We start from the raw sequence: 22,536 nt of genomic DNA, 5'->3' as shown, positions 1-22,536 counted from the left end.
AAGTTTAGTGTTAAAATGTATTTATGAAACACTCTGCATACATTCTTCGGAGCAAAAGAATTAATACAATGAAATCTAAACAATGTTATAAAAAATCACTTACAAATTTTCTGGATAACCCAATACAGCGTCATATTTTTTGTTCTCTATATCTAAGCTTTTTTATAAAAGTGATATTTTCATATAGAATTTTAGTACAAATATTAAATATATTACATTTAATTATTTGTTATCTAAATGGGTGCACCATTTATTTAGAATATAATTTAATTATGATTTAATAAGGCAATAATAATTAATTAAACTATTTTTTTAAGTTTCATACAAAAACACATTTTCTTTATTTTAAATATCAATAATATGTATATAATATAGCTTAATGTATTCTAGAGATTTCTACAAACACTTTTAATTTGTAAATAAAACTTAATCATGTTTTTCTGTAAAAATAAAATGTGTACTTCTAAAGAGTACACATCTATTTTTTACAAATAATGTGTCGTGAGTAGCTATAACAATATTTTCAAGCTGCATTTATTATTATTTTCAAAATTTATTTCTTTGTGGCTTGAAGATTCATGAATAGGCAGAGTACAGAAAAAAATACTATTCTCTGTCATTTTTCTTACATACTAAAAATAAAATTGACAAAATTATGATGTTATTTACTGACTCAAACACATATTTATTTTTAATTAAAAGTTCATATCCTAAATTTTTTAATTTCACAATAAAAAAAGGATAACTTATTTCGAATCTTTATTTATATATAATGATAGAAGAATTTCAGTTTAGTATATAATTATATTATAAAAAAAAAAAAATACATACAACTATGATATGTACATATGATCATGAAATACAAAGTATAAAGGATAAGATTTGAATGTTTGTAAAAATTTCTTATAAGATATCTTTATAAGATTTATATATTATAAGTTTATATCGACTGTATACTTAGACAATTTTTACAACAAAATAATACTTAATAATTTCCATAATGTTTCAATCTGTATAAAAATGCTTTGTATGACAAATTTGATATACCTAAGTAACCGCTGTTAGGAGAAAAATCAATATCAGAGGGCATTGATATTGTTGTTTGAAATGTGGGAAAATTAAAAAATACATTTAATGACGGCAAATGTAACATTCTAAAAGCATTTGCTTTTTGATCAGAAGCCATGGCTAATATCTCTGATGTAGGGTTGAATTTCAATGCAGAAATAGGAGTAACAAGATTGCAAATTGCTTTAAGAGGAACTGGAAATTTTTCTTGAAGTAATCTATTTACGTCATATAAATTAACAATTCCTTCCCTACTTCCAGTAGCTAAAAATTGACCATTCGGAGATATTGCAGTTACTGCACAAGACAAGCATCCATCATCTACTGCACGATGTATACAAGTTCGACTGTTTATATCCCAAATATACATTTCATGACCATCTTCAAACATGCAATAAAAAGAATATTGAATTATATAATTCTACTTTGAAAATAAATGAAATATTTGTATTATTTACCTCCATGTGATACGAGTCTTTTACTATCAGGAGTAAATGAAACTGTTCGGCATTTCGTATTCATCTTTAGGGTGCCGATAAGTTCTTTAGAAGAACTCGTTAATAAATAAATTTCACCTGATCTTCCACACAGTGCTATCAATCGTCCATCAGGAGATACTTCATATCTCTGAATAACATTATATTAAAAACTTATTAAAATAAAAATATCTCACAGAAAGTATCATTAATATAATACAACAAATAAATTTCCAAACCTTCATGTTAGTAATAAGACTTGGTAATGGTATTTTATAAGTTTTTCCACTAATTAAATTATAAGAATGGCAATATGAGTAAAACTGAGATCCTAATATAACTTCAGTTCCTTCTTTGAGAAATTTTGCTTTACTAATTGGAAAATGTTTGTACTGAGTACTGTACAATTTATTGTTTTCTATACCATCAATCTGTAGATATTAAAAATTGTCTTTTTATATATTAACTATTTAAAACAAAAATAATATTTTTACTAACCTGAAAAAGAGACAAAATTCCAGCTGAACCAGCAACAAGAGCTAATGTAGAGGTTGGATGAAATTCCAAACTTGATACTATAGGACCTTCATTAAATGTCTTTTGATTTATTGGTTTCATGGCTTTAATATCGATATTGTCTTTTGGCAAGCTCTTCAATTGTGGTGCTTCTAAGTGAGAGCTATGCTAAAATTAAGAAAATATCTATTTATTTAAATATAATATATTCAATTATTTTACTTTAAATTCAGAGTAGTAGAAGCATAATAATACCTTCAAGATATCATAATCTATATCATCAAAATTATCTGGTACTCTATTAAATTCTGCCCATTTCGGAGTACCTACAAGCTTTTTGTACTTATTCTCCAAGAATTCCGTATAAAATTTCTCAGGTCTTGTGTTGGGAATCTTGAGTTGTTTAATATTAAATGCCATTTTTACACTTTAATTATTATAGAATAAATTTAATTAATGAATATAAATAACAGTATGCGATAATCGATCTATTTAAAAAATACTTCATACACTTACGTATATTTTGCATCATCTTCATCCACCCAAACTCTTTTTTTTTCCTCTTTTTTTTCCTCTTTTTTTTCATCCTCATCACTATTTTCGTCAGAATTCGTAGAAAGTATCTCATCTTTAACTTCTACATCATCAGCATCATCCGCATCATCCAAATGTATAGTCGTGCTTTTATTTGCTTTTTCAATATGATTGTCATGTGGTAAATTACTTATGACATCACTTACATCTCCAAAAACAATCTGTTCCAATCTACAATTCATAATTGTAACTTATTACATTACATATTATACATATTATATACAATTGATTATTACATAGTATATCAAAATTAGTAGAAAAAACTATTTCAATACAAAAATTTATTTATATTTGTAATGAGAAAATATATGAATCTGATTCTATCTTTTTAAAATATTTATTGATTTATTTGAAGCTTTTTGTCTATAATTGTATCAGCAAATTTTTATTAAAAATAAATTTCATATATAACTATTCATTAGTTGAACAATTATCTGACATGCTAACAAATAAAATACAATTAAAATTACCTAGCTTCTTCCTTAGGATCATATGAACTTAGTTTTTGTTTCTTTGATAACATATTTGATTCTTGATTGCCCTTTGTAGAAGTTTTTGTATAATTTGATGCGCTGATGTTCATATTAGAAATATTTGGTACAGATTTTCAATTAACACATGTGCACATTTTTTTTCCTAGAATAAAAATATTTTGCTATCATTAGATTTTTATTGCTACAGTATTTTGTCTAATAAAAAAGTATTAAATTGTCAATGTTTTACCATAAAATATAATAAAAATTTGGATATGAAAATACTTACTGATTCTTATTTTAAAATTTCAGGTTAGAATTTTCAATTCTTTATATTAACGAGACGGTCAACATCTACCACTGCATTCACAAAAATCTCAAATATTTCTTGCGCTTTTTTTAATACTAAAATAGTAACGTATAGTATTTATTTTTTATTTAATGAATATTCGAGTCAAATGATATATAATAAATAACATTCGGAAGAATGGCACCGGAAGTGTCTTGATTGCATTAGGAGTGGAGATACTGTGTCTATTACTTCCGTTTAAAAATGGACAATTTGGTGTTTGATGTATATAATCTCAAAAAAAAATTCCCAAGGTTCACGATTAAAATAATAAAAGAGCATATCCTATTTTATCGTTTCGAAGCTAATGAGCTTCTATCGTCAAAGAATTCATAAGCTACTTAAAAAATTGCAAAAGGTCTCTTTATTATATGTTTTATTAATTGTATAAATATTGATATTTATTATATCTCTATATTAGGTTATTGCCCCAATTTAGGTATATTTTTATAAATAAGAATAACTAAAATATTTTTCAAATACGAATGTTTCACATATGGGTAATATTATCTTGTTTTTAACCTTATTCTCCATACGTTGAGATAAAAAAGGCAGACTCAGCATTATCTGACATTTTTTGATCCAAGGATAATAAGGAAGGACATTTTGGTTGATACTGTTCCACTGCTTCTAATAATGTTTCTGGATATCCTGGTGAATAATATCTATAAAAAAAAAGAATAATAAGTCATAATTTTTATTTATTTATATTAATTAATTTACATTAAGAAGTTGCTATTTGCCATTATTCAGATAGTATATATTTTTATAAAAAAATATAACTATAAAGTCACGAAACAAATTGGGCTATATAATGTTAAATTACACTAATAAAAACTACTTAATAAATTATTTTGTAATATAATATATAATATATTCTTTGAATTTTAGAGTGAATTTCCCGCCACACATAATAATAATTGTTCGTATGGTTTACACAACGAAATTTACTAGTTGCTATTTCTACTAACTTTCTAAACACCACAAGTTTTATATCTCTCATAAAAAACACAAAAATGCAGATAAACATAAACTGAGGTAAACAAAGTCATAATAAACACATTTGGCTAAGGATTGATAAGAATTGCATCATGTGTGTTTCAACATACTTTATATTATAAGAAGAGTAGGAAACAAAAGAAAATAAAAAGAAAAATAAACACGTAAATAAAAGAATAACGAAAGCAAAATAAAAAATATAAAAATCTACATTACTCAAGAACCTGACATGCTAATACATTTTAAAAGGTAGATTTAAATCTTACGCACAGAACTACGTATTAATTAATATATAACATATCAAATGCAAAATGGCTGTTAACCTGTGTTATTGATCCACTGCAGTCTCATTTCAATAAGATCAGCTGTGCGACAATATGGCGGATACTTCGTACATTAACAAACTAACTTATGTTAAACTAAGATCCATGCAAGACTAAAAAAACAGGTGGTTTTTTTTGCACAAACTGGTAGTGGAAACAACTTTACGAGATCCAATTTAGCGTTAATTAGGAAGAAATTCTTGAAATAATTCGGTGAGTAAATAGATTTTAGAAGGGTTATGTCAAAAAAGCAACTAGTGTTTTTGGTTGCAATTCACTATCACACTGTATAAATATTGAATTTGTTTGAGAATATGTATGACGTTCGAATATTATAGCATACAAAGTACATAAGTCATAGTTGATGAAAATTCAATTAATATAATATGATTAAATGTAAGGATATAGATCAAGTAAAGCAGATTAATTTGATTATAAATTTGAATTTTATAAACTTTGATTGATACTTTCATATTATTTAGATTTTACAATTAGTGAGTTTTTTTTTAATTATTTTTCTTCTGTTTTTATAAAATTATTACTGACTCTGCAGAAAAAGGAAGCGTAGAGTTCAAAGAATATTTTAATGATAGATTAACGTAAAGTAATAACAATTTGCATCAAGTATTGTAATAGTATAATATCTCTCTACTATGCAAGAAATCATAATTATTATAACACTTGAATCATTCACAAACAAAGTGCTTAATTCTACTTTTAGTGTTTACTTAACATTTTATTATCCAAGCACTTGGTGAATATTTATCTTTTTATACTTTAAATAAATTTACTTAATAATTAGGTTTACCACAATCAAATAAAAACAATTTTATGGTCGTTCAATATAATAAATGATACAATAATGTTATATATCTGAATATTTTATAAATTTTCTCTACTTTTTATTTTGTGAAGTTAATCAATTTGGTATATGATTGGCTTAATTGTGAAAAGAAATAAAAATAGTTTGATAGATTAATATATGTGAAAAAATACCTTATAATTTCTTCAGGGAAGCAACAATTGATAAGCATTATGTATTCCATAAGTATTGAGCCTGGTTCAGCTTGTATTTCTTGCACTTTTTTCAATGCTCCTGATGTTGCAAATAATCGTCTTGCTCTCGCGTCGTATGGCAATATCTAAACATAAATATTCCAAAAATTAAAGCTTTTGTAATACGGTAAACTCGTGATTAGAATAAATATATTATATAAAAATAAACAAAGAGAGAATTATAAATGTAATATGAAATAAACAACTTTTTTATTGCTACACAATTTATTATTATTATCATTATCTATGTATATATATATATATATTTGATTACGTTGGACCTAAAAATAAAACTCTTGGAATCTCTGACCTAAATAATTGTCTTAAGTGTAACATTAAAAGTAAAATTAAGTGATTTATATGTTTTTAAGATAATTCATTAAATATACAGAATTATCAGGAAAAAAAACAAGTTCTTAAAGTCTACACGAAAAAAATTATGAGTACTAATCAAATAAAATGGTTTTCAAAATTAAATTTTTTGATGAGTATGATTTATTAAAATATTTTATAGGAAGAATTATTAAAATCTGCCTTTCTCTTGATAAGAAAGAAAATAACGTTATTTGAAACTATTACAAAAAAATATATTTAGTTCTCGATTTATACGAAGAAAATTTATCAAACTTAATCATATATCATGCACAGTTACGAAACAAATCTTATCATTTTATCGAATAGTCTTATGCTTTGTAAATCGTAGAGATGCTGATGTAAGAAAAGGAAATAAAATTCTGAGAAATAATTCTTTAACAAAAGTTGAGCGATTGTTAGATTGATATCTTTACTAAAGTTTGTTTAGCATGTTCCATTGTGTAAATCGTAAAGCAGAACTAGAAAAGCAGATGTAAATAACATTTCTAAATAACGTATTTTGCTTTTCATGACTAAGATGTTATGAAGAAAACATAATCTATCCATTTATTGAAGAGTATAAAATTGGAAATAAATGGTAAATAAAAATATGATTATCATATGTTATGCATATGTGATAAATATTACGTATACGTTTGAGATAGTATATTGCGCTACTGAATAAATATTATTCATATGTGAAAAAGGAATTCTCCCATCTTTATATTTAAGTTCAACCAGTAATATTTTTTATTATTTAGAATTCGTCATCATTAATCGCATCTTGTTTGTTGACTTTGCAGAGAGAAAAATTTGAAAATAAAAATAAATTACAACTTCAACATTAGTGAGGATATTTATGAAGAGAAAACGGTGGTGAACCGTGAAAAGATAATACAAAATTATAAGAGAGCTGTTATACAAACATTATTCTATATGATAGTTACGTTTATCATAAATCTATCGTCAACATTATGAAAAAAAAGCAACGAATAACAATTTTGATGAAGAAGTGCGTCATACGTATAATTGAAGAAAAATTCAAATAAAGAATAGATATCATTATAAAATGTATATCGTATGTCAAATCAATAAAGTACAGTGACTGAATCGCCTGAAGAAACCAAATTAGATTATATTCTACTAAACACCAAGATCCATTGGTACATAGAACACCGACAACGAGACAACTGCCTTATATTTGCAACAGTCGAGTAGCGTTCTTTCAAATTTACGAAAGATATTAAAATCTTGTAACAAATCACGTACCGTTTAAATTTAACCAGAAGTTTCTATATAAGCACATAAACGTATCTTACAAAATCAGTTCACTTAGATCAGAGGGAAGAGATACATCTCTGTTATAGTGACATTATTAAAATATATATACGCGTGTATATTTATACATATTGTGTATATTTGTTTATGTGTATGTGGTTTGTGTATATATATGCACATATATATGCACCTATACAAAACATCTGTAAGTTAATTAGTTGTTAATTACAGTGTAGAAATATATTAGAATATACACAAGTATTTTATTCCTAAACTTTATAAAATCTATATCTATATCTATATCTATTGTTGAATGTTAAAAAACTATAAGTTAACTCTTAAAAAGAGATTTATAATTTAATCATTATATGAACAGAAGTAGTTGTAAATTCAAATAGTCAAAATTATTTGTTATGAAAATAGGAAAATACTATAGCTTTTATTATAATCAAAGAGATATGAGTGCTTATTAAAAGTGATTCTTTTTAGAGAATACTTTTGCAAAGAAGGTGATAAAAGTGTATAACTTTGTAAGCAGTACTATCATTGTTAGTCAACATGAAAGACAATCCAGATTGTGTTATTCTCAATACGGGTGAAACACATAATTATCATCAACCTGTCTCTGCCAAACCTTCAGTCGTTTCAGTTTCAAGTATTGATTCTGATGTTAGTGATAGAAGGGATGTACGCGAAGAGCTTTATGCTGGAATCTTCAGAAGGCATAGAAAAACTATATTGGTAATAGGCAGTTTTCTAAAGATGCTAAAAGTGAATAGAAACATGAATAGTTATGCTAGTATAAAACCTAACGATGAAGCAGATGAATGAATAGTTTATTTAATTTTATTAGTAATCTGGAAAAATATTTTTATTATTTAATATCTTATTAACATTATTATTGCACATATCTTTCAGCGTCATTAAAACAATATTATTCATTTCTAGTCTACTCACTTTAAAGCATCTACATAATCAGACAAAATATAAATTATAACTATTTGTAATTGATTACATTATAATACTATATATATACATTCGGAGAAAATATTCTATATAATACCAAGTTTGTTTATTTATCATTTTTATTTTACTAATTTCAAAGGAATAAAAATATACCAAAGAAGGTAACTGCCAAAGAGATATCATATTAAAAGATACAAAGTTTTCATGCATTTTTACATATTGTAATATAAATTGGAAAAAAGAACCAGAAATGCATGATATAAATTAAAGATACTGACGTACTTTTCAATGTTTAATTAAGAATCAATGAAATCACATAATAATGCAACCTATTACTAAATGTAGCTTTTATAGAAGGAAAATATTTTTGTTTATGAAAGAATAATATTGTTAATTTCCTTTTTCAGAAATACTCGGACAGATTGCATGCTCTGAATCGAATATTTGGTTTATTTGCCATACGATTTGAACATGTTACAAGACATAAATTTTGGTAAATTGGCAGTAAAATATATGTATATACTATGCAATTCTTTTTTTTAAATTTTATGATCTGTTTTATGATATATTCATTTAATTGAGCGCTAGGATTATTTTATTATTACATATTTTATATTTTCTTGGTGAAATAATTCAATTAAATGGCAATTCATAAAATGGTAATAATTCATTAAATGGTAATTTAATGTTTTATTCTTTAAAATTTACAATAAAATAAAATACGATAAATTTGAATATTAAATATTACTTTCAATAGTAAATATTTTTGTAGAGTTATTGATCTGAAAAAAGGAAAACTAATTAATTCTGCAACAGACTAATCTTTGTCTTAATCTTTTCAAGATGAAACTACTGATTAAATAAATTTATACCAGTGATATATATATATATATGTATTATGAGAAAATATTATATACACCGGGTTGTGCTATTATTATTATGAATCTTTACTAAAAGGAATTATAATACCGTACTATTTCTATTACAATTAATGATTTTTACATTTTCAAAATGATGGAAAATAATAAAACACCAATATACTTTGATATAGCAAATGAAGCTGATTCATACAAATATTAAATCAAAGTCTTTTTTGTTAACAGTTCATTACTATATACAACTTTTGAGGCTTATTTAATATTTGTCTCTCCATTTTTGTACGTTTTGTATACTATTTCTCTTTATACAAAATACTGCCATTAGAAAATATAATAGTTGAAGTAGTAGAAGGCGATAGGGTATAGTTAAGTAAGAAAAACATTCCATACATTTTTCATCAAATCTTAATACATAGTATTATACACATAACAAAAAGAAAATTAATAAAAAATTATCCTTGAATTTTAGATGACCATTCAATGTCGAAAGACTGAGAAATGTGCTTTTTTGGAACTTCAAATGTGCCATACTATAACTTAGAGAAAATTTTAGAGAAAAATAACCTAAATATGTTTGTGTAATTAAAAATTTCTCTATTTGCTGTTGATTATAAAATTATTAAACAAAAAAACTATATAGCATATCTGTAAATCCTGTTAATTATTATTAATAGCTTGAAAGTACATCTTCTATTAAGATAATTAAATGTCAGTATAATAGTCCGAGTTATTTATTAGAGTTAAAAGTAAAAATATAGAAGAAATATTAATAATATGAAAAATTAAATAATTTATAAATTTCGAATATTTTTCAGTTATTACATTTAAGGTGGAGTTAATTGTATTTAGCAATTAGAAAAGGATTATGTTATAAATTAAAAAGAAACAATATCTTTTTGCATAAATATTTACAATAAAAGCACACTTATACAGCTGCTTGACCAATTTTTACGTAGAGCGAAAGATTTATATATGAATAGTTTAATGAATATCTATCAATTCACTTCTATATTATATTTTACCTTATGTATATGAAAGCAAGTCATCTTATACAGATTTTACCATAAGCCATTATATACAAATAAATAAAAACATTTATGTTGATTGTCAACACAATTTAAAATAGACAAAAGGCAATAAAACCTTTCTTATGTCTATATGTTAATTGGAAAATAATATATCATCACTTTGTAAAACACATCATTTGTACACATTTCACTGATATGTATAGATTAAATAATAAATCATTAACACTATATTTAATAACCGGTAATGTGGTTCAATACCTACACCTTCAAATCAATTGATTATACGATTACATATGAAACACCAATTTATATATATTATCAACATAAAAGAAATATTTATAGCATTCTTAGAAATTACCTTGCTAAATTGTCGAAGTACATATCTCAAAATATTTGGAGGAGCATCATAGATGAGTGTTTCTAATGCTTCAATATGCAAACATTTTTGAAGTATCTGCTTTAATGACGTATAACTTTTTATTTTTAGATCATCTGAACTCTTTGGATTGATATAGAACTGTTAATAAAATAAAAAAGAGAAAAAATAGAATAGATATATCAGGTTAATTATAAATATAATTTTTTTTAAAGAACTTACATACTTCTAATAATTTTGAAAGGACATCTGCATCAGCTACTGATTTTGCATGCTCTGGTGTATGTTTTCCTATTTGACCTAATGTCCAAGCAGTTACAGCAAGTATATGGTCATCAGTTTCATTTTCTAAGATTATAGCCAATTGAATAACACTCTATAATAATCGCAAAGTGTATTTAAATATATGACTATATAATATAATATATATTTTATATTTATATATTGTTTCTTATACCATCGATCCAATAATAGCTGTAGCGAACTGATCAGAATGCCCAGCAATATATCCAAGTGCCATTATTGCTGGTAGTTTATTTGTCAACTTTGATGTATTTATTAATTCATTTAAAGCACCTATACCTCCAACATTGACAATCAATTGTGCCAGCTAAAAAATAAGATTCAAATATAAAAAATTAAATACCCTTAAGTGTAATAGTAACTTTAATGAAAGTTTACGAATTAAATTTAATGCAGTTTAAGAATTACTTCTGAAGTATGCTTGCAAACTTCTTTGGTAAGAATTGCTGCAGTTCTAGCTACATTTTCATCAGGATGACCCATGTGTAATAAAACATTAGGGAATACTTCTGCCTCTATAACAGTTTCTGCTAGATTTGCACTGTGTTTTGCTATGCTCCCTAATGTTGATAGAACTTGTCGCTGGAAACAAAGTTTTTTATGAATATAATCTTAAAATAATCTTGTAATAAATTATATTAATAAACCTTCAACTTGACATCAGGATTAGATAATGCTTTTGATAAATATGGAATGGCACCAGCATCCACAATAGTATGAGCTAAGTCCTTACTGTGTTTACTTATATCACAAAGGGCTGATATACTAATTTGTTTAAGACACAATTCTGGCTCTTGCAAACATAAAACAAGGAGTGGTACTGCACCTGAGTAATATGTAGTAATAACAAGTATTAGAAATTACAATCTTTCAAATATGTTATACTTACCTGCATCTACAGTAGCTTGTGCTAAATTTTTATTATGTCTAGCTATATATCCAAATCCCCAAGCAGCTGCTTCTTTGACACCAGAATCAAAATCTTCTAAACATATAATCATTGCATCTAGTCCATTCATTTGTACTATAATTGATGCTGTTTCTGGTGAATGTTTTGCAATAGCACGTAATATAAATAATGCTGCCTTTTTATAATATTTCTATAACAATTTATTTAAAAGAAAAAATATATTTGTATATAACTGATATAATAATTATGAAAATATAAATGTATAACTACTGCAAAAAAATAATCTTATTACTATATACTTGAGAGAAAAAATATTCAAATAATTTTTATAATTAATTTTAATAATTTTTAACTTGAAACTATCTAAGTATTAAGTGCTTACATTCACCAAGCTCGTACATTTTGTTTTTCTATATTGTGCAACAAACGAGGTAAAATATCTTCTTGAATAATATTTTGTGCCAAGTTAATATCATGATTCGCCAATTTACCCAATGCAATTGCAGCCATATGCTGAATAGAAGGGACTACATCTGATAACAAAGGTTTAAGTAAATTTATAACACCAGCAGCTTCCAAACATTCAATATTGTTAGGCTTTGATGCAAGATTAGCAATGGATTGTACAAAAAGTAATCGTGCTTTTTGGTATTGATCAAACACTATAAGATAAAAAAATTGTTTGGTTTTAATATGCAATATATAATAAAAACATATGCATAATTTTTTGTTTATACAAAATACAGATAAATACAATTGAATATACCTTGTAAAATAATACGTGCTGTCATATTAATATTTTTAAATAGACAATGGATTTATGATTTATTCGTAAACCTTTCTTTTTTACTTAGTTACGATATACAAGATAGATCTACAACACTATCAATTGTTTGAAAACGAAAAACTGCCGCCTTAAACATAAAATTAAATGTAAGCAAGGAAGACAACTCCCGAAACTAAAAAGTACTAAATTTTAAACACTATAAAAACAATCTTTCCTTGTAGTTCTTGTTTTTCTACGCCTGTCATTAAAGTCACATATGTTTTGAGTACTATGCAGCCTTAAAAATGTTGTTTAAATATATCCATATATATATAAATATATAGTATATGTATCAAAAAATAATTTCGTATAGTATTGGCTATATAATAATTGTGTAGTATTTGTAATCAATAGAATATTAAGTAGCGTGTTTTATAACAATACAAATGTCTGATGAACTATTAAATAAGGAAAAAGAATTACATCGATTAAATAAAGAATTGGAAATAAAAACGCGTCATGTTTTGGAAGAAATTAGATCTATTGCAGATCAACAGATTCATAATAAATCATCTAGACAGAATGATGTTACACCTCATACTAAGGATATGGGTATAAAAAATGTAGAATATTCAATGATTATAAATAATAAATTACTTCCAAATGTCACAACTAAACTAAATGCTGGTTCGTTACATACTTTAACAGAAGAAACACCAAATTTATTAAAACAGTAAGTATATAATAAATATTGTAAGCAAATGCATAGGTAAATTATAAATAAATTTACCATAGTAATGAATCAATCAAAAAATATATTAATCAATTATTGTAATGTGTTTTGTTTACGTAAATAAAATTGCAAATTTTTTATGCATCTCACTCGTAATAAGTTTTTTATTTTATAAAAATTTTAATTAGAAACGTTGCAAATTTCCAAAATCAAAATGATGGCAATAAAGTTAACGACGAGATTGTTTCATATGAAGGAAATGGTGCAGAGAACAAAGCTGTTATTAATTTTCTTAAAACAAAGCTAAATATGCTTCATAATGAATATAAAGTGATTCAACTTGAATATAAAAATAAGGTAATGCCAGTTCGAAAGTATAATTTTATAGAAAAAGCATTGTTTTATTTTTAAATATAATTAAATTTACGTTCCCCCAATAATTGCAGGTAAATTATTGCGAGAAATTGGAAAATGAAAATAAAAAGCTTAATTGCTGCAAGTCAAAATTACATAAACAAATAACATTATTGAAAGAAACAATTACAAAACTTGAAAATAACAATTCTAATTTACATGATCAGAATTTAGCTTTGAATACTGAAAATTCAAATTTGAAAAAGGTATAAATTATTACTTTTTGGATTGTGTGTATGCGATTATCTTGTAAAATATTAATTTTAACATAATGTTTAGGATTTAGAAGAACTAAGAAAAGAAATAAAGACTTTAAATCATCAATTAAATAACTATGACTTACGATTAAATAGATCTTTAGAAGAAAATGAGAAATTAAAAAGTACTATTAAATTTATTCATCTTGAAGAAAAAGTATGTATGTTTTCTGGCTACAAATATTGAACATAAATGTATATTTTTATTATAAAAATGTAGATGAAGTCACTTTCTTATGTTTTCTACCTACGTATACAGGAATTACGAGATCAAATTAGACAGATTCGAGAAGATAAAAGACAAGGAATAAAACATTTAGAAAAACAACGTTTAGAATTACTTCAAGCGTTTAAAAAGCAATTATTACTTATAGATAATTTGAAGAAACAAAATGTATGTAATAATTTGAGATTGTCCTAAATAATAGTAAAATTATATATCTTTTGTTTTATACTTTAATTTTTAACAGGAATTTATAATAGCAGTAGAGCATATGCATCTTTTGGAAGAAGATTTTTCTAAGCTCCTATTAGGGGGCCACCCCATGGTGACGATTGATGATTTTGAGCGTCAAATTAGGGCACCATCCAGCTGAAATAAATAAAGTCCGTGTACCGATACTCGGAAAATAATCATAAAACATCCAATGGATTATCAACACATAGCAACAGCTTAAGAACAACGTCATTTCTTGGAAAAGTCTAAAACCGTGATACCTACTTGCACATCATGTAATCCTGTTAAGAATCTCAATTTTCGAGAAAACTTTTAAAGTATTCTTTTTTTTTTTAACTTAGTAAGTCTTTTTTTTGTACCTGTTCAAAGACAATCGTTCTTAACGAGTAAACTCCTTTAATAAATAATTAAAACAAATTATCTATATTTGATGTCTAATTGTTTGTTTTTAAATGTATATAGAATATAATTAAACATTCACAATGTGTACAGTACTTCCTATAAAAAGTTACTAGAAAATAAGAAAGTTTAAAATATATTGAAATCTAGTAACATTTTTTAGCCTCATATCGGTAATTGTAGTGCTCTACTTTTATCATACCGGTAACTTACCATCAGAATTACCGACAATACAAAAACTTACCGCAGAATAAAATTTATAAGTGCTCCTAATTGCTCATTAATTGCTTATTTATCCTCTAAAATTGCACGTTTATTAATTAATTATTTCATAAGTTATTAGTAATTGAAAGTAAGTTACCATCAGATCTCGGTCGGTAAGTTTTGTTACCGACCGAGAATATTTTTAATTATCTATAACTAATGAAATAATTAATTAATAAGCGTGCAATTATGGAGGATTAATGAGCAATTATTGAGCAATTAAGAGCACTTATAAATTTTATTCTGCGGTGAATTTTTTTACTGTCGGTAATTCTGATGGTAACTTACCATCAAAATATTTTCGATTATTAATAACTTATGAAATAATTAATTAATAAGCGTGCAATTATGGAGGATTAATGAGCAATTATTGAGCAATTAAGAGCACTTATAAATTTTATTCTGCGGTGAATTTTTTTACTGTCGGTAATTCTGATGGTAACTTACCATCAAAATATTTTCAATTATTAATAACTTATGAAATAATTAATTAATAAGCGTGCAATTATGGTGGATTAATGAGCAATTATTGAGCAATTAAGAGCATTTATAAATTTTATTCTGCGGTAAATTTTTTTATTGTCGGTAATTCTGATGGTAAGTTACCGGTATGATAAAAGTAGAGCACTACAATTACCGATATGAGGCTAAAAAATGTTACTAGATTTCAATATATTTTAAACTTTCTTATTTCCTAGTAACTTTTTATAGGAAGTACTGTACACATTGTGAATGTTTAATTAAATTCTATATACATTTAAAAACAAACAATTAGAAATCTAATATAGATATTTTGTTTTAATTATTAATTGAAGGAGTTTACTCCTCAAGAACAGGTTTTTTTGAACAGGTACAGAGAAAAAAAGACTTACAGGATTAAAAAAAGAAATGTTGCAGAAATCTGGTAAAATCGGTACCACTACAAAAAAAATATCCCTAAAATGTTACTGATCGCAATGTCTAATAATATCGTCGTTTTCTCATCAATGGGCAAATTTAACTGTCATATTTGTAGAAGTTGATATTTTGGAAATTACTAAAAGTACTTATTATTGTCCTATTTAATTAATTGTTTTATCACCATTTTCGGTTTAATTTACTTATCTATCTATCTGTATCTATATATTTATTTTTATATTGAGTGATATATGTATGTATATTCATTTTTTTTCACATATACATATATGAACTCAATTCTTATTCCAGATTCGACGTGTATTTGTGTTTATTCTGTTAGTGTTAGCATTGATGTAGAGATAATAGAAAGAAATACGTCAAATATATAAAGTTTAAAGTATCTTTAAAATCGTAACTTCCTGATAATTAATTACGATTGTGGTCTCAGATTTGTACGGCTGTATATGCATTGGTATATACATGAAGTATGACATTCGATTATGACGTTGGACAACTGAATTTTGAAGGTTGAGGATTAACATAGGATCTTGGAGAACGTTCTATAATATTTTGTAAATTATATTATTGCATATGTAGAAAAGTGTGTACTTTAGATTTTGCCTGTATATTCTAATTCTTTTCTTCTTTTGGTTGGGAACGACATTAGTAGTATTTCGTAATAAAGAAGTAAGATTAATATTTCTTTTACTATACAGCTAAGTAAAGGTTAGAAATCAATTCATCCTTTACCATTATGGCTGCAGGAACTATACTGGCGGTAAGATTATAATATTAAATTAAATATAATGCTGAGATATTAATTTTATTATGTAATATTTGCAGAAAGCTATTGAACTGGTGACAAAAGCTACAGAGGAAGATCGCAAGAAAAATTATGAAGAAGCACTTAGATTATATGAACATGCTGTGGAGTATTTTCTTCACTCTATCAAATGTATGTTTATTTTCTAACAATATATTCTGTTATTATAATAACTTGTCCATTAATATTACAATAATAAAATTTAAATTAGACGAAGCACAAGGTGATAGAGCTAAAGAAAGTATAAGATCAAGATGCTTGCAATATCTTGAAAGAGCAGAAACATTAAAGGCATACTTGAAAAAAAGTAAGAAGAAACCAGTAAAAGCAGGTGAAGATAATGCAAAGACAGAAGATAAAAAAAGTGATAGTGGGGACAGTGATACTGATAGTGACCCCGAGAAGAAAAAACTTCAAACTAAATTAGAAGGAGCAATTATTATAGAAAAGCCAGATATCAAATGGAACGATGTTGCTGGTCTTGATGGGGCAAAAGAGGCCTTGAAAGAAGCTGTTATCTTGCCAATACGATTTCCACATTTGTTTACAGGAAAACGTATACCTTGGAAAGGTATTTTACTTTTTGGGGTAAGTTTATTCAACGTATATGTAATTTAAAACATGAAATCTATATAAATAATTAGAGATTAATATTATATATTTGTGTTAGATTATTATGATATTAATATTATATATTGTTTAATGCAGCCTCCAGGTACAGGTAAATCATACTTAGCAAAGGCAGTGGCAACAGAGGCTAACAATTCTACATTTTTCTCTGTTTCATCTTCGGATTTGGTAAGCAAGTGGTTAGGTGAATCTGAAAAACTTGTGAAGAATTTGTTTGATTTAGCACGTCAGCATAAGCCAAGTATTATATTCATTGATGAAATAGATTCACTTTGTTCATCTCGCTCTGATAATGAGTCTGAGTCTGCACGAAGAATTAAGACTGAGTTTTTAGTGCAAATGCAAGGTATAAAGGAACTTCTTTGGAATAATGTAATATAATTTAAGACTTGGTTTACATTTCTAAATTTATATATTCATTGTAGGAGTGGGCTCAGATAATGATGGCATATTAGTTCTGGGTGCAACTAATATACCTTGGGTATTAGATTCTGCTATTAGAAGGAGATTTGAAAAGAGAATATACATTCCACTACCTGAAGAACAAGCACGTGCTGTTATGTTTAAACTTCACTTAGGAAGTACAGCGCATTGTTTATCAGATGATGATTTCAAAAAATTAGCAGCTGCCACAGAGGGTTATTCAGGAGCAGATATAAGTATCATTGTGAGGGATTCTCTCATGCAACCTGTTAGACAAGTTCAAACAGCCACCCACTTCAAAAAAGTAAGAGGACCATCTCCAAAGGATCCATCCGTCATTGTAACTGATTTGCTCACACCATGTTCTCCTGGAGATCCGGATGCTATTGAAATGAGCTGGATGGAAGTAGATGGCGATAAATTATTTATTCCTCCTGTAACGATGGTACATAGATAATAGTTCTTGTGCAAAATTTATTTAGACAGTATATATGTGATCTACTTAATATTACTCATTTGATACTTACAGAGAGATATGCAAAAATCCTTAGCAACAACACGTCCAACAGTAAATGAAGATGATATGGCAAAACTGGAAAAGTTTAAAGAAGATTTTGGACAAGAAGGTTGATCCTTGGATACTTTTTATGATGTAAATTAATTCTTTATAAGAGCATATTTTCAGTTATACGTGCTTGCCTTGTTAATCTTTGAGAAACAATTATACTTAACAGTGTTTGTATAAAGATATCTAAAAAGAAGTGCATACTCCTTTATCTTTTGTCTCTCTCTATTTCATTATAGAAAAATGATGAATTCACCATAGGCTAACAATCTATAATATTTACTACAATTTTTTATTATTATGCACTAGTATATAAAATGCAAAATGAATTATATTTTGACATAAACAATTATTAAATTTTATCTATAAGAGATTTAGATTACTGTTCATTCTAACATGCAAAGCAGAGAAGTAAATTTTCAGTATAATAGAAATGTATAATGTTTTACCTTGTAAAAGTTATAATTAAATCTAACAAATTAAGTATAAAATACTAAACTTATTCTATTTTTCTTATTTCATTTATATACTTACATGAAAGAAAAAAAAAGATGATGGTAGATACATAAGTCAAAATCACGATTTATTTGGTTAAATGTTTATTCTTTTTGATGTTTTAATAAAGAATAAACATTTAATGATGGATATATTTTTACAGTAAATGCAACGTAAAGTACGAACAATTTGAAATATCTGTAATGTACTTGTCTTATTTTTTAATGCATTTTGTTTTGTAAACTATTCACTAAAATTCAGTGTTTACTTAATAGTATATATTATAATGCGTGCAGAGATAGATTTAGTTATTAATTATTTTAAATATAATCAATATGTGCATTTCAATACAGAAATGTCACAAGTTAAAACACAAATGCATACATATGTAAACAAATAAAAATATAAACAAGTGGTAATCAGAACACATTATCCCCGTGTAAATCATGTTTATTGTTATTGCCATAAATAACAATCTATACATTGTAATAAAGGGAGAATTTACAACGGATTAAATCTTTTCTGTAACTTGTAGAAAAATAACAAGATACGTAGTCATGGCGGGCAGTGCCTTAAAAATTCAGAGTCCATATAAACGACAGTTATTGTTATATCATCACGAAATATTCGTACCACTTTACTTGGCAAAGTTAATAATTGTGATAATTTCCCATGATCTATACCAAATTCTGTACCACCAAGAGCATTTCTCAATAAGTGTGTTGCTGCATTACTATCAAGAGGTTTCTTTTTTAAGCCTTCTTTACGCTGAAGTAACATTTCATTAATATCAGATAATTTCATGTTTTTGCGAGGTAATCTCAATGGATTTAATGTAACTTTCCCACTAATATGTTCTCCTACCAATCGTACAGCTTGTAAAGGTGATATTAAATCCCACAATCCATCGCTTGCTATTATCAGAAACTTATCTCTAGGTGTCAACCTATGATACTTTACTTCAGGTTTTGCTGTTAAGTATGGTGGTGTATGATAATTTGGCGGTATTGCATTTTCGCCAAAGATTGGCACTACTACTTGCTTCATAATCATTTTATTCCACTTATATTGAAAGTCTCCAAGAGAACGAAGAGGTGCTAATTGTCCAAGTAGTCGTTCCATTTTTATCACAGTAGATTTCTCTTGCAGTGGATGCTCTGACAAAATTCTTTCAACTTCTGCTCGATTATCACTATTATGTTCTTTAGTCATTACTTTTGCTGACCACACATCATTTTCTGTAAAAATAATCACGAAAATTCACAAACTCTTTGTAATAATCTAAATTTTGCACAGTTAAATATGAACTATCATGTCTTTATAAAGACGAACACGTACTCTGATGGTTTAAAAATTATTTTTAATAGAATTTAAATTATATAACATTTATACAAATATATATGTAGACTGTACATAAATATATAATATTGTCTAATTACTTATATATCCTACTTTTATCATTTAATAATCGAGTAAAGAACAAAAAAGTAAATTTAATACCTGAAAGTACTCCGAGCACTGCTTGACAATCTCCGACACCAGCAACGTGCAAATGTGGACCATCTATATGTGCTACAGCTGCTACAGCTCCTGACATAGCAACTGTAAGTGTTCGTACTGAATCTTTATTATGTAAATTTAATAAAGCTTCATTAGATAAATCATTATCTAATCTGACAAATGCATTTTCCAATGCTGCTTCCATTTGAAACTCTTTTATAGACCCAGTTTGCATTAGATCCTTTAAAAATGTTAAAAAGCTATCTCGATAAAGATCTTTTATTTCAGAAACTAACTCTACTTTATCATTGAAAGTTTTTAATAGTTCTAATTCTTTATTGGAATTAATAGAATCCAAATATTGCCTTAATAGCTTAGGAGGAAGTAAACATGCAGATATATAATGGAACAGCCGTTTTGATATTACTTGTGCACAGGCACCACCGCCATGACCATCGAATACTCCCAATAACAAACCTATGAAAAGATAAATAAATATAGAATAATGCTTTAATGTGCCTATTAACACATTGACTGTACTGTTATAAATATATTCTATATGCAGTCTTAACTTATAGTTAAAATTAAACTTGATTATTATATGACTTAATCCTATAACTTAAAAATTTGTTATAACTATGTTACCTTTAGTCAATAAACATTGTGCTTCAGATCGTGTATCTTCTATAGGATTATTAGATGCCAACTGATTAGAATCGTAATACTTTACAGAAGATGAACCAGTAAATTCTTTGGTAAATTCATTAGCTTGTAAAATAGCAGTGACCTATATCAAAAAATATTTATATTTTTCCTGTATAAATTTATCTTATATACAAAAATGAAAATAAATCATTCATTACCTCTTGAGGTGTAAGCCTTGATACTGTACCATACAGTCGATTTTGAGTCTTGTTATTACAATTACATCGTTTAATTGCCGCATTACTGAAACCTTTCAAAAAACGTCCAGTAACTTTTTGCAAAACCATCCTATCTTCAGATATTGGAACAACGACTGTATCTTACTCCGTTGCTTCTGTTTGACCTCTACTTTTCCAACACATTTTGTAATTTTATTGAATTTTATGATTATAAAAACTTGTTATTTGAAATTATTAAAAGAATAAAAATATTCGTACTATCCAAAACACATTATTTGTTACACTGGATTACACTAAAATATAAATGTTTTTCCTTGAAAGTATATTAATAAAATAAATTTTCATTCATCTTTTCTGAATATATAACCATTCAATAACAATATATTTTATATTCATTCAAAATTTATAATATATCGAATTTCCTAATTAATTGCTGGCACAGTATCTGTCAAGAAAAAACAAAGGTTAAAAACTATATTTAGATAAGAAACATAAAATATATTATAATTTTTATAATAAGTTATATATATATATAGCAAGCAGTTACATGTTACGATTCCAAATGCAGTAACATGTGTTTACACGTACAATTAAAAACAGTCAGAACACTATTACGAGCAGATCAAGTTTAAGTTACACCATGCACAACTACCAGAGTGCCAAACGTTTGAAAATAATTCAAATCATTCTTAATTATTTGTGGTATAATATTATATCTTCATTGATATAAACAGTAAACACAAAACAATATGTAGTAAAGCGCGGAGTAGTGATGGCGTAATTTGTTTTTTGTTGCTATTGCGTTTGCGTAAATAATTTTTGTGGAAAATTAGATTGTTGTGATTGTCACATTTTGATAATTTTTAAATAGTGAGAAATGATAAATTATTTTAAAAGGAAATCCTTCTCTCCAATGATATTAAATTTACATAAATAATATATACATTTCACTTTTTATAATCCAAATAGTTAGTAGTAACATTAAAAGTGAAATAAGGAAAATGTTATTTTATCTATTTATATATATATAATACAAAAAAAAATAAATAAAATCGAATTTGTTTTAACAATATATTACTTAT

General features: G+C 26.1%; 7 protein-coding genes across 15 annotated transcripts in view; 4 read left to right on the top strand and 3 right to left on the bottom strand.

Annotated features, from left to right (window-relative positions):
- Positions 1–307: 307 nt before the first annotated feature.
- Positions 308–3,661, bottom strand: LOC106792213 (U3 small nucleolar RNA-associated protein 18 homolog). The gene is made up of 8 exons (XM_014758460.1): positions 3,417–3,661; positions 3,125–3,290; positions 2,577–2,825; positions 2,316–2,487; positions 2,043–2,228; positions 1,784–1,975; positions 1,527–1,695; positions 308–1,449 (listed from the first exon to the last, which is right to left on the bottom strand). The coding sequence occupies exons 2-8, from the start codon at positions 3,235–3,237 to the stop codon at positions 986–988; spliced, it is 1,545 nt and encodes a 514-aa protein (XP_014613946.1). The 5' UTR covers positions 3,238–3,290; positions 3,417–3,661; the 3' UTR covers positions 308–985.
- A 156-nt stretch (positions 3,662–3,817) lies between these two features.
- LOC106792197 (sperm-associated antigen 6) lies at positions 3,818–12,413 on the bottom strand (the record flags this gene model as incomplete). Its single annotated transcript, XM_014758422.1, has 9 exons — positions 3,818–4,141; positions 5,795–5,940; positions 10,717–10,875; positions 10,961–11,110; positions 11,192–11,344; positions 11,446–11,619; positions 11,685–11,863; positions 11,927–12,137; positions 12,330–12,413. Coding segments are annotated over 9 exons (1,398 nt in total), but the record flags the coding sequence as incomplete, so codon positions are not given.
- On the top strand, positions 4,389–9,034 carry LOC106792217. The gene is made up of 3 exons (XM_014758463.1): positions 4,389–5,011; positions 7,012–8,257; positions 8,860–9,034. Exons 2-3 carry the CDS (start codon positions 8,045–8,047, stop codon positions 8,947–8,949), a joined length of 303 nt encoding a protein of 100 aa, XP_014613949.1. The 5' UTR covers positions 4,389–5,011; positions 7,012–8,044; the 3' UTR covers positions 8,950–9,034.
- A 538-nt stretch (positions 12,414–12,951) lies between the features above and the next one.
- On the top strand, positions 12,952–14,992 carry LOC106792198 (uncharacterized protein PFB0765w). The gene is made up of 6 exons (XM_014758423.1): positions 12,952–13,446; positions 13,635–13,803; positions 13,893–14,066; positions 14,140–14,274; positions 14,377–14,511; positions 14,588–14,992. The coding sequence occupies exons 1-6, from the start codon at positions 13,160–13,162 to the stop codon at positions 14,711–14,713; spliced, it is 1,026 nt and encodes a 341-aa protein (XP_014613909.1). The 5' UTR covers positions 12,952–13,159; the 3' UTR covers positions 14,714–14,992.
- Positions 14,993–16,179: 1,187 nt separating this feature from the next.
- On the top strand, positions 16,180–18,786 carry LOC106792207 (vacuolar protein sorting-associated protein 4A). 7 transcript variants are annotated; one of them, XM_014758441.1, is made up of 8 exons: positions 16,211–16,279; positions 16,583–16,661; positions 16,899–16,912; positions 16,978–17,089; positions 17,169–17,545; positions 17,666–17,933; positions 18,013–18,455; positions 18,540–18,786. In XM_014758441.1, exons 2-8 carry the CDS (start codon positions 16,622–16,624, stop codon positions 18,639–18,641), a joined length of 1,356 nt encoding a protein of 451 aa, XP_014613927.1. In that variant the 5' UTR covers positions 16,211–16,279; positions 16,583–16,621; the 3' UTR covers positions 18,642–18,786. The 7 variants fall into 7 exon arrangements, with proteins under 7 accessions (XP_014613930.1, XP_014613929.1, XP_014613927.1 ...); XM_014758440.1 differs by having other exon boundaries at positions 16,444–16,661; XM_014758444.1 differs by lacking the exon at positions 16,583–16,661 and having other exon boundaries at positions 16,180–16,279; positions 16,851–16,912.
- A 716-nt stretch (positions 18,787–19,502) lies between these two features.
- LOC106792206 (pyruvate dehydrogenase [acetyl-transferring]-phosphatase 1, mitochondrial) lies at positions 19,503–22,233 on the bottom strand. Of its 3 annotated transcripts, none has more exons than XM_014758439.1 (6): positions 22,002–22,087; positions 21,434–21,899; positions 21,216–21,357; positions 20,998–21,047; positions 20,571–20,811; positions 19,503–20,308 (listed from the first exon to the last, which is right to left on the bottom strand). In XM_014758439.1, the coding sequence occupies exons 2-6, from the start codon at positions 21,560–21,562 to the stop codon at positions 19,626–19,628; spliced, it is 1,245 nt and encodes a 414-aa protein (XP_014613925.1). In that variant the 5' UTR covers positions 21,563–21,899; positions 22,002–22,087; the 3' UTR covers positions 19,503–19,625. The 3 variants fall into 3 exon arrangements, with proteins under 3 accessions (XP_014613925.1, XP_014613924.1, XP_014613923.1); XM_014758438.1 differs by having other exon boundaries at positions 20,571–21,047; positions 21,434–21,620; positions 21,713–21,899; XM_014758437.1 differs by having other exon boundaries at positions 20,571–21,047; positions 22,043–22,233.
- The window catches only part of LOC106792205 (calpain-7-like), a 5,321-nt gene continuing 4,866 nt past the window's right edge, over positions 22,082–22,536 (top strand). The window contains exon 1 of the mRNA XM_014758436.1: positions 22,082–22,156. The gene's annotated coding sequence lies outside the window, so the exon portion shown is untranslated. The remainder of the gene's footprint in view (positions 22,157–22,536) is intronic.

The sequence above is a fragment of the Polistes canadensis genome, unplaced genomic scaffold (genome assembly GCF_001313835.1).
Source record: "Polistes canadensis isolate GaletaPanama2010 unplaced genomic scaffold, ASM131383v1 scaffold_394, whole genome shotgun sequence".
Taxonomy (NCBI): Eukaryota; Metazoa; Arthropoda; class Insecta; order Hymenoptera; family Vespidae; genus Polistes; species Polistes canadensis.
Note: the sequence above shows the minus strand (reverse complement) of the source record. Positions and strands in the feature narration are given on the sequence as shown.

Coding starts and splice junctions, on each gene's coding strand:
- LOC106792213 (XM_014758460.1), bottom strand. CDS start 3,237: ATGAACATCAGCGCATCAAATTATACAAAAACTTCTACAAAGGGCAAT. Junction 2,826..3,124: donor GATCCTAAGGAAGAAGCTAG/GTAATTTTAATT, acceptor TATGAATTGTAG/ATTGGAACAGATTGTTTTTG. Junction 1,696..1,783: donor GTCTTATTACTAACATGAAG/GTTTGGAAATTT, acceptor AATGTTATTCAG/AGATATGAAGTATCTCCTGA.
- LOC106792217 (XM_014758463.1), top strand. CDS start 8,045: ATGAAAGACAATCCAGATTGTGTTATTCTCAATACGGGTGAAACACAT. Junction 8,258..8,859: donor GTTTTCTAAAGATGCTAAAA/GTGAATAGAAAC, acceptor TTCCTTTTTCAG/AAATACTCGGACAGATTGCA.
- LOC106792198 (XM_014758423.1), top strand. CDS start 13,160: ATGTCTGATGAACTATTAAATAAGGAAAAAGAATTACATCGATTAAAT. Junction 13,447..13,634: donor ACACCAAATTTATTAAAACA/GTAAGTATATAA, acceptor AATTTTAATTAG/AAACGTTGCAAATTTCCAAA. Junction 14,275..14,376: donor TTATTCATCTTGAAGAAAAA/GTATGTATGTTT, acceptor CTACGTATACAG/GAATTACGAGATCAAATTAG.
- LOC106792207 (XM_014758441.1), top strand. CDS start 16,622: ATGACATTCGATTATGACGTTGGACAACTGAATTTTGAAG. Junction 17,090..17,168: donor TTTTCTTCACTCTATCAAAT/GTATGTTTATTT, acceptor AATTTAAATTAG/ACGAAGCACAAGGTGATAGA. Junction 17,546..17,665: donor AAGGTATTTTACTTTTTGGG/GTAAGTTTATTC, acceptor TGTTTAATGCAG/CCTCCAGGTACAGGTAAATC.
- LOC106792206 (XM_014758437.1), bottom strand. CDS start 21,562: ATGGTTTTGCAAAAAGTTACTGGACGTTTTTTGAAAGGTTTCAGTAAT. Junction 21,048..21,215: donor ACAATGTTTATTGACTAAAG/GTAACATAGTTA, acceptor ATCTTTTCATAG/GTTTGTTATTGGGAGTATTC. Junction 20,309..20,570: donor AGTGCTCGGAGTACTTTCAG/GTATTAAATTTA, acceptor TTATTTTTACAG/AAAATGATGTGTGGTCAGCA.